General features: G+C 33.1%; 1 protein-coding gene across 4 annotated transcripts in view; it reads right to left on the bottom strand.

Annotated features, from left to right (window-relative positions):
• Positions 1-14,420, bottom strand: part of LOC127854939 (ankyrin and armadillo repeat-containing protein-like) — a 92,308-nt gene that overhangs the window by 46,329 nt on the left and 31,559 nt on the right. For 2 of the 4 annotated variants that reach the window (XM_052390110.1, XM_052390111.1), the window contains 4 exons: positions 12,351-12,519; positions 11,106-11,289; positions 8,875-9,097; positions 5,407-5,469 (listed from right to left, as the gene is read on the bottom strand). In XM_052390110.1, the coding sequence (XP_052246070.1) occupies positions 5,407-5,469; positions 8,875-9,097; positions 11,106-11,289; positions 12,351-12,519 (639 nt within the window). The remainder of the gene's footprint in view (positions 1-5,406; positions 5,470-8,874; positions 9,098-11,105; positions 11,290-12,350; positions 12,520-14,420) is intronic. The other 2 variants (XM_052390113.1, XM_052390114.1) reach the window with 1 other exon arrangement.

Raw genomic sequence — 14,420 nt, 5'->3', positions numbered from 1 at the left:
CAATTTGCAGAAGTTATCATTTATGAAAACCTTTATTTACTCTTGTACTTTCAACTTCTAACAGACCAAGATTAACAGCATTTTTACAGAGTTGTCATGAAATTCAATGTATGTTTTCCCCTTGTAGCAAACCCAGTATAATAATAATATAAAATATAAATAATATTTTTATTGTTAAATTTTTGATAAACAATTTTTTTCATAGCAGCCCTTATTTTTACGCATTACCCTAGAAATTAAAAAAAATTCATTTAACCTACAATTCAAATTTCACTCATATAACACTGTATTTACCACTAAAACAAATTTTCCACAAGTGGCTTTAATTATACATATAATGAGTTACATCCTTTTGGAACTGACCCCCTCCCCTGTCCAATTTTTTTTCACACTATTTAATAAATTCATGCCCTTTGTTGATGATAGAAGGCTAGAGAAAGTGTCAATAAACGTTCAGCGATCAAAAGGGTCAGAGAGATTAATTAAGTACATTCCTAAGATATGTTCTGGCAGGGCTTCTTATCTGAAATTTGGAGAAAGCTTTGTCATGGCCGATGAAATTATCAAATTGCTTACGGCTTACGTAAGACTCTTTATTTCATTCTGATCATATTCATTGGGGAAGCAATCAAAATATTAGAAATATGCAATTTAATTGTCAAATTATTGTGCAATTGCATGTGATAGCAAAACTAATAAATAGTGCATTCTAAACATCTTTGAATCCAAAGTTTTTTAAGGCTTTTCATATCTCAGAAGGAAGCTTTGTTTCATAAAAAAAAAAAGCTGACAAATTTTAACGTAATTTTACTGTGTTTCAAAATACAAACATTATTGGCATACCTTTTTACATATTAAAGGTTGAAATGAGTACTCAAAATATCTGTTGATTTATCAGATACTAAAGGAAATGATGAATCAATTAAAAATATTTATATTTTAAGTATTTATAATGGATATTTCATATCATATCATATTTCATCATATTTTCACAACTTGTAATGTGAACTTTTTCGTGTGGATGCAAATTAAATCAAGAATGCAAAAAATAAAAAATAATAAAACATTATTAAAACTGACAGAATATATGTGACTTTTTATAAATTATTATACATAGGTAGTTTGTTAAACTCACCATGACACTTGTCAGCCTAGTGATTAAAGACTTAACCCTTTGCATGCTGGGAAATTTGTCAACTGCTAAAAGGTCGTCTGCTGAATTTCTAAAATTAGCATTTTCTTCGATTTTTTTTTCCGAAGAATACTATCAGAATAGCAAACAGTTTGGATCCAGATGAGACGCCACGTTCTGTGGCGTCTCATCTGGATCCAAACTGTTTGCAAAGGCCTTCAAAATTTGGTTCCCGCACTGAAAGAGTTAAACATATTGATTCATCTAAATGGACATCATACTTAGTTATGTAGGTACTTAATTGTTTTAAATGAATTAACACCTGGAAGGAGAAAACATTTAACATTTATAAATACTTAGTCTATTTATTACAACGAATAATTGATATGTGCAATGCATATAACAATACATCTTTATAGTGTTCAATACATTTAACAATACATCTTTATACAAATGTATTAGTAATCAATATTTTCTTTATGGGATACGAAAATGAAAATCATGCATGAGACAAAACAAATAAAATTATCATTGGTTTATTGAACAAGGACATGTATGTATAGTATATTTAGAGGGAAGTTTTAGTATTTTCGAGACAGTAGCACTTTTTGTTGAATAATTTATGTGGTCATCTTGAATTCATGACACCGTTGGTAATGAACATTTGACAAAATAATTCATCAGCCAATCAGCAATCACGTATTAATCTATTGATTCATGCTATTTCATAAATACTTCAGTGGACTGCAAGATTTAACATTCGGCATGCACGTGTTAAGAAACCACTCAAATATTACTTTAATTTCAAACACAAGGGTCAAAGTTCACAACCAACAGCTCACAAGTGTTATAAATTCAAATATACACTCTAATACTGAACTAAATATGTTTATTTGTTTAGAGTTTATTCAAACATTATGCACAAGGCAATCTACGTTAAATATAGCCATGAACATAGGGCAAAATGTTACATATTTCAATATCAAAGTCAAACAATTAGGGTCAAGGTCACAAACGTTTTTAGGTCAAAGGTCAAAGTACCTAGTGACCCTGGCTGAGGGGTCACCATAACCATCTCCCTATTATCTTTAGCACTTGCTGCTCGTGAGCCTAAAATGACGAAATAAATCCAAAATGCTGAAACAAACCTAAAAGAAAATGAATTATAACAAGAAATATCTTTAAAAAAGATATACGGCGTAAATAGTTTAATGAATGAGATCAAGGATAGCGAATGTCTTTTTCTGTGCAGTTCTTAGCTGCATCACACGCAGTACGGGATGTTACGGGGAGTTTTCGCGGCTTATTTTACATTATAACATATTGCTGGTCATAAACCTATAGATACAAAACAGAAAACCAAAAGAAGAATGGAAGTGAAATTTAAACATATGAGTCAACTGGCCACACGAGAACAAACCTGTTTTAGTGGTCTGTCGGGCATTGCTATTTGATTCGATTATTAACAGTATCGAAACATCGTGCTCATGCTTAAAGTGATATTATGGGCATTTTGCATTGTTGAATTGAGCTGAAAAGAATTAACAGGTCAAAATAGTTAGTTAAAATGTGGTTACTGATTAATTATCTGCAACTCACCTTGCTACCAGTTGTTTATAAAAATATATTTTATATTCGATATCTTACGTGACCCACCCAGTCCTGTAAGCCGAAATGATCCGTAAAACAATATTGTGTCTTTGTGTCGTATGAACAAATCTGCACTAAAACTAAATTTAGGTTCAACTCGTAAACGCATGATCAGTTGTCAAACGAAAGTACGGTTAATATTCAAATGCATTATTTTTCTCTTTCTGGTATATTGTTTTAGTATGTTGATGCTGCATTAATTACTATAAGTGTATATGAAGTAGAAACATCAAAAATAATCAACGGTTGCGATAGACACCTATAAACTGTTACATGCTCATAATATCACTTTAGTACATTAGGCAATATGGTGGAATAATTATTGTTAAATTTATTAAAAATAATATTTATCATTGTATTGTTGAAAACACATTAAGAATCTATTATTGACATACCATAATTATATTGCTGAATATCTTCTTTTAACATATTTCTGGTCTAAAGAAAATTCCAGGTAACCTAGTTCACGGATAGCGTCTTTATTATATAACGATTATTTTACTGACCGCGAACTCCGGTGATGACCTGTATATAAACTCTGAATGTCCGCGACTTGACCCGAAACCTCGCGGGTTGAAATGCAATTCTTTAAAGTGAGGCCTCGCTTCCACTGCTCTTTATACTTTTACATGTTAACATGTTGACAGGAATATGGAAGTATAAGTACTAAATATGAGAACACAGCCTTTTAAGTATAAACGCTTTTGCGCTGGTAATACTCTGAAAATAAAAGGTGTACGCACAAACTGTATTGATGTCGAGAATTGAGTGTAAAACTGTTCTATCTATTAAGCCTTTTCATTAGAGATAAAATTGTTTCAAACAGTAAAACAGTGGTACAAAGACGCGGATATGTTTCCAATGTTCTGGTGGTATACTCAAATCAGCCAATGGAATAAATGAAGTGTATTCATTCGTACCTAGACGCGGGAAATTTTATTTGAATTTTATTGGACACTTACAAAGGTCAAGTCAGGGTGAAAAGCTGGCTTATGCAGCTTACGCCGAAAAAATGTTGAATTTACTTTATAGTGTTAAAATAAACCTTAAGTGTTTGAATGAAGCTCCAGTGTTGACATGGATGTATCATACTGACATCAATCTAGTTTGTAATCAACCTAAAGTGATTGAATGGACCTAAAGTGGTAAAATGAAGGTTAAATGATGGAATGAACACAATTGCTGCAATTTACCTGAACTCTGGAAATGAACAAAAAATGTTTGAATGCAACTTTAATGTTGAAAAGAAGCAAAACCGTTTAAATGAACTTGCAGCTTTGAAACGATTGTACAATTTTACATTTAATCAGGGCTTGAGAGGGTTAAGTTTGTAAGGTTGTCAGATTTGGCAAACACAAACTGCTGGTTCGAAGCTGGAAATTCTGTTCTTGAACAGTATTTATTTGTTGATGCTCTAAATGGTAAGAGAATAAAAAGTGCTTCCAGTGACAAAGGCAACTATTGTTAACTAGAACTGCATATACAAAGGGGGTAATCATGTGATAGTCAAGATGGTTACGTCCATGAGGAGGCAAGTATTTTTCGCCATTTTATACCCTTTATATATTACTTGTTTTAATTTTTTAAATGCCGGTCACTATCCAGCCATATAAGCAAGATAGTTAAAAGCGTTTATTTTGTATTAATATTTGCTCTATATCTCTACTTTACTCGCTTCACAATTTCTCGTGATCTAATTAAGAAAATTTGCGGGTAGTAAAGTCGAGATATAAAACCAATTTTAATACAAAATCACCCTTTTACTGACATGGCTGGAAAGTGGGTGTTATTTTAAAATTGAACAAAAGAAAAAAAGGGTATAAAATGGCGAAAAATAACTGTCTCAATCGGCACGGACGTCGCCATCTTGGCTATCACGTTATTACCCCATCTGATTTAAGCCTGAACATAAGTAAATAATTGTGTTATATTATTTTGTCACAAGAAATTAGTAAATATGTAAAGAATATGAGTAAAAAGTACAAGGTGTGCTCTTGTAGAAACAAGAATCAGTGAAAAATATATGTAAAAAGGCAACACGAATGATGTATGAATACAAGTATATTTTTTATAAAAAGCTTAGAAATCAAAAAGTTAGTACTGAAGAAAAAGTAAATAGGTCTGCTATTCTCAAGCACGTACAAGGTGTGAAGAGAATTAAATTCATGGAAAAAATCCTGTGAAATATTAAGTGCTAAAATTCACCAATGAAAAAAAGTAAAAATAATGGACCAATAACATGAAGAAAAGAAAAGTAGAATCCTGGTTTTAAGATGACTCATGTTCATTTTGTCTTGGTTATGAACAAATTAAATAAATGAATAAGGCATTTGGCAATACGTATCAAAACAATTAAACCTAGTAATGAGTGACATCCAAAAAGGTTAATAATTTTCCTAATTTTGTATTATTGCTTCACAATTCATATTTTGAAATATTTTTGTTAGGGGTCAAATTTGTCAAATACCTGTTTATGATTGGTAATTGCAATAAATTGTTAAACAGGCTTCATTTTCATTTCCAAATTAAATTCTGTTCTTCATGCTATAGATCCATCATTATTAAATCTGGAAGAAAGCTATCTAATTTGCATATTATTTGCATAATGTATGCAAATCATTTACATATTTCCAATAAATAGTAGGTCATCCCTCCTGGTGCATTGGTTCCCTTGTTATCTCCGCCCTCTGCGATTTCAACCAATCAGATCACACCATTAATGACTGACACAGACAATATAAACATAGAAACAAGACAAAATAACAAATTGAAAACACATGCCATGAACATATCAATGATAATGCAAAAAGTATAATGATACATTATGCAATACATCCAGTTAACAGGAACATGCAGCAGACAAGGTCTCAATACAAATGGCTAATGGTATAAAACCTCCTAAGTCTCTGCCAGAATTTTACACCTAAATAAACTTGTCCAAATAATATCATAGTGGTGATCAATCTGCATGAGCTACATTATTAAAAACTTGTTTGTAGAGATCATGAACTGCTTGCAAGTCTTAACCATAATGGCCCTAAAAGAAACCATGAACAGTGGGACAGCGTTGAATAATGTCCCAACATTCTCTGGTGCTAATTTATGTAGTTATTTTTTTCTATATGTTTGGCACTGATACTTTTTTTTAATGACTGTGGATACCAAATCTAGACTGTTAACAGTCCTGCATTATCATTTTATCATTTTTATAGAGATAACTCTCTCCTACTTCTTGTACTGTACTTATATACAGAGTTACCTTTTCTTATCTGCTTAAAATGCAGGTAATTCAGCCAGAAGAGAAAAGGAGCTTTGATATTGTATTGCAGTACATCTCAAGAAGTAATTATGAAATTAGAAAAGACAAAAAAAAATTATCAGTCTGTTGGCAGACTAATACCAACTCATGAACTGCTCCATTAAGGCTGCACTTCATAGATATGATCACTTGTGTTGCATGGAGATCTAGCATGGGATAATATTTTTAGATTGTTGGGTCACGGTCAAGGTCGCTATTACTAAAAATAAGAAAAACAGTTTCTGCTCAATAACATGCGTTTTGATGGAGATATTTCACTGGCATTTTGTGAGTAGGTAGCTAAAATGAAGACATTATTTGATTCATTTGGGACCAATGAGGTCAAGTCAAGGTCACTGTTACTTACAATAAGTAAAACAGTTTCTGCATTTTTATTTTGGTCAGTTAAATCAAACGGGAAGTGATTTCACATAAAAACCTGTGAAACAATGAATCTGCTTTGGTGCTGTGTTTGTATGTGTGTCCCTGTGACATTTTCACACTAACTTTCGCACAACAATCGTGCAAAAAACAACATGTACAGTGTTTAGCGATCACCAATTACATGCAAGCAAGATTAACTCATTTTAAAGTGGAAAAAACAGACACAATACAGCAACAGACTTGAAGAATTTAAGGAATTTACAGAAGATGTCCTAAAAAGGTATGGACTGTGGAGTCTCGATAACATCGATAAGTACTGCTTGTAGCATATTACTGGCTCTTAACCTAAAAAATTGTATTTCTGTAAAATCATGTATATTTGCTGCCACTAAATGTCTTGCCTTTTCCAAAACTTACTATTTTGTGGTCATGTTAATTCTTGAATATCTCCATTTTGAGGACAATAATAACAAATTTGCGTTGGTAATTATCCAATGTGTTTGTGTCAAATTTGTGGATCAGCCCACAAAAAATGGACACAAATTGTTCCAAGAATGAAAACAATTTAACAGTATTTCCTTCCTTTAAGAACATTATATGTTGACTGGATAATTAATCCTCTTAAATTAATTTCTGTTCAATTGTGTAATTATCGATAAGTGGGCATGACAACAGTAGGTAAAGTGACAAAATGTGAAGGGCACATTATAAATAACCAAATGCATCATTACCCGTGCCAGAATCACTTATAGCCTTCTTGGCGAACCTCTTGTTAGTGGAGTCTGCTGTTAGAAATTGAATATATAAATGTATGTGTACCTTCATATTGTGGGAATGTGGCAATGCAAACTTTCAGATTAAAAATAGATCTAAAAGTACATTTACCTTTATCTTTGCTTATTAAATTTTCTTCAGTATAAATATGTTGGATTAAGCCGGATACAAGGTTTTTTTTCCTTCTTTTCCAGAAAAATTAACCTCACCCATTTCTTTTTTTCATTTCACCACATTTTTGATATAGTTTTCCCAAAACACCTTCGCCCCATCCCAGCAATTGGCAATTTTGCTGATTATCTGATGATAATTTCTTCATCTAATACAATTAAAGTTAACAACACACCCTCAATACCTCAATATACCACAATCAAAGAAATAAATGCCCTCTGCTTGCAATATAAATCAGACATGAAGAAAAAAAAAGCACATGTGATGTTTGAGAAATTGTGTGCAAATTGTGTGCCAAAAAAATTAAATCCGCACAATATCAATTGCCCTTTCAGTGTCTGTGCTATACCAACCATTTGTGTTTATCACTTGAAAACAAAAAGTTAAAGATATTTTGTCAAATCTATAATAAAATCATATACAAGTAAGTCAACTTCTAAAGAACAAACATTACTTCGATAAACTTATCTTTCCCTAATTATAAAAATGAGTCATTAATCAAATATAAAAGGGAGGATACTTCAGGCAACCAATTTTACATTTAATGATACAGTTATCTTTCCTTCCCTTAAAAGATGTCTTTTTAGTAAACATGTTTTAGCAAACAAAAATGCATTTCCTTTTATTTAATTAATAGTACATTGAAGATTCATTTAAAATACAGTACAGAATTAAAAATTCATCAAAACTTAATTTTCATTACGGTAATACAAACAAAAAATTAATTTCTACATTTCTAGCAAGTAAATAATTCTTGTTTTAATTAATTTGAAGTTCTAAGTGACAAAACACAAGAAAAACAAGCAAATTTGTTGAATTGATATCCCCCACAACAAATAAATGGTGTGACCGACAGACAGACAGACTCACGGACGGACTGACAGATGGACTGAGGGACAGACAGACAATGCCAATTCTATATACCTCCCCCTTTGGCGGGGGATAATATTAATATAAGTAAAATATTCCCAATTTAACACAGAAACGTTCAGAAAATGCCTGCATTATTTTTTCCGCATGAATATTGAAGCCTCACTCTGTGGAAACGGGGCTGAATACAAGTGAGCAAAATAATGTACCACATTAGCCTGTGCAGTCTGCACAGGCTCATAAGGGACATCAATTTCCACTTTTATCAAATGTTTTGCTTAAAGATGGTCTCTTCTAAAAATAAATATTCTATAGCAGAGTGCACAGGCTAGTTTAGGACTACACCTAACACACAAAAATTAAACACTATATTTCACTAAAGAGAGGCTCATCTGTTTTGCCTGTCAAAATTTTAGAGAACAAAACAACACAGTTTTTTTTCAAGATTTTTGTTTTTAGAAACCTTCAATTGGTAATTTGTAGGTCCCATTTGGAAAAAAATATATACTTATTTCAATTAAGAGAATAGGGCCGAATACCGCCCTCCCAATTTTAATGAAAAAAAAACACACTGCAACATAACGTCAAAGCTTACCGGTTCCCATGATATTGTTACGCCTCACGTTCACATCCATGGACTGGATGAGCAGGATGGCGATTATCTGCGGGTGGTTGTTCATGGCGGCATAGTGAAGCAACGACAGCCCATGCTCATCTTGTTTACCAAGTCTCGAAGCCTGCATCATCTTCCGAGTCAGAGCAAAGAACATGGCCACAAGCCCGCGCTTTGCGCATTCTTTCAGCCCATTGTACGGAGTCTAGAAAAATTAATACAATATTTTTAAACCATCATGTTATGGTTTAATCTTATAGCCTTATTGGAAAGAAAAACAAGAGCATTCAATAACGGGTGCCATGCTGGGCTACAGGTGCAATTTTGAATAAATGAAAGCTTGTCAGATTTTTAAAAAAATATTTAGAGGTCACAGTGACCTTGACCTTTGACCTAGTGACCCCAACATGGGTGTGGCATGTAGAACTCATCAAGGTGCATCTACATATGAAGTTTCAAAGTTGTAGGTGGAAGCACTTTGATTTTAGAGCCAATGTTAGGTTTTAGCACGACGTGGACGGCGGACGTCAGACAGGCTGGCTATGACAATACCTCTCCGAAAATGCTGAGCTAAAAATGAGGATACATGGTAATCAAACAAGACAGGTTTTTTTCCTAATTTATTTTAACTTGACCATTTATTATTATAAAACTGCAAATGCACCTAATTAAAGCACAAACATCCAATCAAAACTCAAGTTTTGAACTACCGTAATTACTCTATTTTTTCGGACACTCTTAAGTTTTTGGACACCCCATTTTTTAGCAAAAATAATTATTTTTCGTGACTCTTAATTTTCGGACATACGAGTTTTCGTCCATAATTAATGTCTCTAAGTTCTCGGACAGTATATTTAACATCGCTATTTTACCAAATTTCGGTCCTGTTTTTGATATCTAATGACACTTCAATCATGGGGTTTTACAACGAGATTAACATCATAAAACATGGCAGGTGCATGCCTGAGGGCAACGGACCATTACATTTGTGTTATTGGGTAAATAACCTTGTAAACCGGTATTAAACATTGGTTTCGCCCGATAGCATAAGCGTTATGACAATTACTAGGGGTAGTGCCAATAAACAGTTAAATAACTGTGACAAATACCAAACGCTTCAAAGTGTGATGCACCTTATTGCAAGTTTTACAAAGAATGGAAGGTGTTAGACAACAACTAAAGGAAATGAACAAACAAAGAATTCATAGTTTGCTTTTTATTGCGTTAATTACAGGTTCATACTAGCGAGTATTGGTACATCACATGCCCATCTTTGAACTCGTTGGTCAAAGTTCAACCTTGTAGTAACTTTCTGTCAAATAAATTAAGCATTTAAAATTATTAAAATTGCAGTGCAAACATATATAACTGTAATTTATACTATACGGCATGGTATTTTACAAGCGCATGCTATTACCGGTAGTCGTTTATACAATTGACGCTATTTTCCGACACTTCAATTTTCGACTTTAAGTTTTCAGACACCTGTCTTTTGTGAATATTTTTCGTATTTAAGTTTTCGGACACAAATTTTTTATATTATTTTTAAGTGTCCGAAAACATAGAGTAATTACGGTAACCATTTTTCTATTTTTAGTGAGTTACCATGACCAAAATGGCCCAGCTAGAAATAAAACTAATCTCAGATATTTACATGTTTCATTAGCTTGAATCATTAAACACAAATGATCCAATAAAAGTTATTGAGAAAAACTGTTCTTTATTCTTGTGTAGAACCTACCGTGACCTTTAACCCAGTGTCCTACAGTGCAAAACTAGGTCTACATATGAGCTACGTACGACACAATTTGAGTGCATATAATTTCTCCATCCAACTACAGTTATTTAGCCCTCTCGTATCATAAACATATCTCACCTAGCATTTTATGGCCATTATAAGCAGCCCAAAACAGGCCTTTTCCGGGTTTATCTACGGGTCCTTTTAACAGACACTTTCCCAAAGCAACAAGGTAAACAAAATCCCAATTTGAAAATAGAAGTTTCAAAAGATTATTTTATCTCTGTTTTATATAACAAATTGTATTACTATAATTTATATGATTTTGTTGTTTGATTTGAATTACTATAAGAGTAAAAGTAATACTGAATTAGTTTATCCCAATTTAGTAGACTTTTTGCTGGAAAAAATTCCCGATCCAAACACGGCGTTTTTCCAAAAATGGCCAGGAAAATGGCCTGAAAAATGACCTAACCTTGCATTTGATGGCCTTCTTGTAGCCAAAGTATTTCTTGAACTGCTCATGCAGGTGGATGTCACTGACTGGCAGCTTCTTGGGCTTCAACTTGTTCAGCTCCTCGTGGTACACCTTCACCCACAGGGGCTTCTGGGGATTGGTGGGGTAGAACGTCTCGAAGTCCAGGCACATCACGTAGTAACTGTTGGGGAGAGATAACATCAAAGTCAAGGCACATCATGTAGTAACTGTCTGGGGATAACATCATCTATTTATTTTAGCTCAATGATTTTTTTCCTTCTTTATAAAGTATCAGAAAACGGCACTTTCCCAATTGTGGAACAATTTCTCAATTGACGTCCGAACAAATTCCAAATTAAGATTTCCAACCCCAATTATTATTTTTAAATAAAATGCAACACTTTATAAATATCCCTATGTGGCTCTATTGGTTGAACCTAAGGAAATTAATATTGACAAATTGACAACACTTATTCACAAATTAAATGTATTTGTTAGCAAAAAATAAAATACCAATTTCCCAATTAGAAGATAACACGACATCAATATTCCCAATTTCAGGGTTTATTGCGCTTATTTTTCCCAATTGGCCTGGTACCGGTACTTTTACCAGTTTGGAAAAAAATAATCACTGTAGCTCGATTTCATCGAATACTAAGGCTACAGGAAACGTTCTCAAGTCTGTTTCCAGTGACTTCAAATTTATGTTGTAACTGCTAGACAGACCAAGGAAAGGACAAGGGCCTAGTATTATTTACATACTTAACCCATTCCCACTCAGAAGCAAAGTGAAAATGGCTATTTGCAAACAGCATAAAACCAGAACAGTCTGTTCAGGTTTTATGCTGTTTGCTGCTCACCAGTATCCAAGGGTTGGAAATAAAACTTTTAAAAGTTGAATCCAGTAAGAAAGGTATTTAATTTAAGAGACTACAAATGCATTAAATATTTATCTAAGTGGCAAAGGGTTTAGCCAACATTCTGACTCACCATTATGTTTTCATAATTATGTACAATTTAGTGTTCACAGAAGTTGCTTGGGTTTAACTTTTAAGTCTGACTCAACCCTGAGTTTGAGGAAGAATATGAGCATATTCTTTTAGCCAAGATTTCATTTTGTTCCTACACTGACCAATATTCTGCATTCTTAGCTGCCTGGAATCTCAAACCTCAAATTTCATTTTCTGAATTGAGCACACAAGAAAGAGAATGTTCTTGATAATGTGCCGTTCTGCGACTCACCTTTTGCCATCTATAACCGTGGTAGGCACCTTGTAGTGCTCGAGCATGGTGTTCTCGAGAGTGAGTAGTTTGGCCAAGTACGTCGACGCTTCCTTCATTGTCTTCTCATAGGAGCCAGAATATTTGTCATCCTCCGTGAGCTGATCAGTGTCAAGATCAATCATGATGCCTAGAAATGTGGAATAATTCGTAATGCATGGATTTTATGAACAGATCATTCATCAGTTGATAAGTGTCAAGATCAATCATGATGCCTAGAAATGGGGAATAATTCATAATGCATGGATTTTATGAACAGATCATTCATCAGTTGATAAGTGTCAAGATCAATCATGATGCCTAGAAATGTGGAATAATTCGTAATGCATGGATTTTATGAACAGATCATTCATCAGTTGATAAGTGTCAAGATCAATCATGATGCCTAGAAATGGGGAATAATTCATAATGCATGGATTTTATGAACAGATCATTCATCAGTTGATAAGTGTCAAGATCAATCATGATGCCTAGAAATGGGGAATAATTCATAATGCATGGATTTTATGAACAGATCATTCATCAGTTGATAAGTGTCAAGATCAATCATGATGCCTAGAAATGTGGAATAATTCATAATGCATGGATTTTATGAACAGATCATTCATCAGTTGATAAGTGTCAAGGTCGATCATGATTCCTAAACATGTGGAATAGTTCATATTGCATTGATTTTATGAAGAGACATTCAAAACACAAAATATATTGTATTGTATGTCTTAAATTGACTTGTTAACAGTTTAGAATTTTAGTAACGATAACATCAAGAACATCATTTAAAGGGATCTTTTCACGCTTTGGTAAATTGACAAAATTGAAAAAAGTTGTTTCAGATTCGCAAATTTTCGTTTTAGTTATGATATTTGTGAGGAAACAGTAATACTGAACATTTACCATGGTCTAATATAGCCATTATATGCATCTTTTGACGATTTTAAAACCTAAAAATTATAAAGCGTTGCAACGCGAAACGATTGAATAATTTGGAGAGTTCTGTTTTTGTCGTTAAATTTTGTGAAACTACGAAGATTGCTTATATAAGGTATAAAATACGTCAAACATGTGTACTTGGCGGAATAGCTCAGTAGGCTAAAGCGTTTTTACTTCAGGACTCTGGCAGGACTCCAGGGGTCACTGGTTCGAAACCTGCTCCGGGCAATGTTCTTTTCCTTTTTTAAATTTTATTCTTGATTTTTTACTGGAGCTTTTACGATCCAATGTTTACATTTATCAATATAAAGCATTTAATGAATAAGTTAAAAAATGCCAAAATCTGTGAAAAGGCCCCTTTAAAGTCCAGTTAAACAGTTCTCATGTATTTCATGTAAATCTTCTTGGTCCTGACTAAAAGCATGCAAAAAATTTACTTCACATACAGTGTTGAATCACCCTCATGGAAAGTGTGAGTTTTATTATTTAATTGATGAATAAAAACGTTGCAGGGAACATTGAGATCTTTATTTTTTGTAGAAAATCTCTTCAATATCATGTAAAAAATTATCAATAATGTATTATCAATCAATTACATATACATTTTCAACAGTTAAAGCTGTGTTAGCAGGAACAGATGCAGATTAAAATATAGAGGATATTTATATGAAAAGGGAGACAAGTACTATTTTCATGAGCAATTATATCAAAGTAAAAGTTAATTATCTCCCTTTGATGTAATGATGTTACCACTTGTACAACAATAATGTATATGTTATGCTACTTGGTATTTTAAATTAAAAAGAAGTATACCAGAAATTTTATAAAGAATGTGTCTGCTTCCGTAAATCTACGCATATAATACGCACTTTTTAACCTGCCGATTTTTTCTTCAAGTAGGGGGTGCGTATAATATACGAGTTTAGAGCAGAACAACATTTTTCCTGTGCAAATTTTCAACTGAATCGCTGTTATTCGCTTCGCGGCAGCCATTTTGAACTTCACGGTTAAATCAAAGGGGTGAAACAGGGCTCGGGCTGTCAATCGCCATTTGAGTCATCAGCGAAAATATTGAGAATTCGGCTCAATAAAAATCTTATT

The sequence above is a fragment of the Dreissena polymorpha genome, chromosome 13, assembly GCF_020536995.1.
Source record: "Dreissena polymorpha isolate Duluth1 chromosome 13, UMN_Dpol_1.0, whole genome shotgun sequence".
Classification (NCBI taxonomy): Eukaryota; Metazoa; Mollusca; class Bivalvia; order Myida; family Dreissenidae; genus Dreissena; species Dreissena polymorpha.
This window is presented reverse-complemented; position numbering and strand designations above follow the sequence as displayed.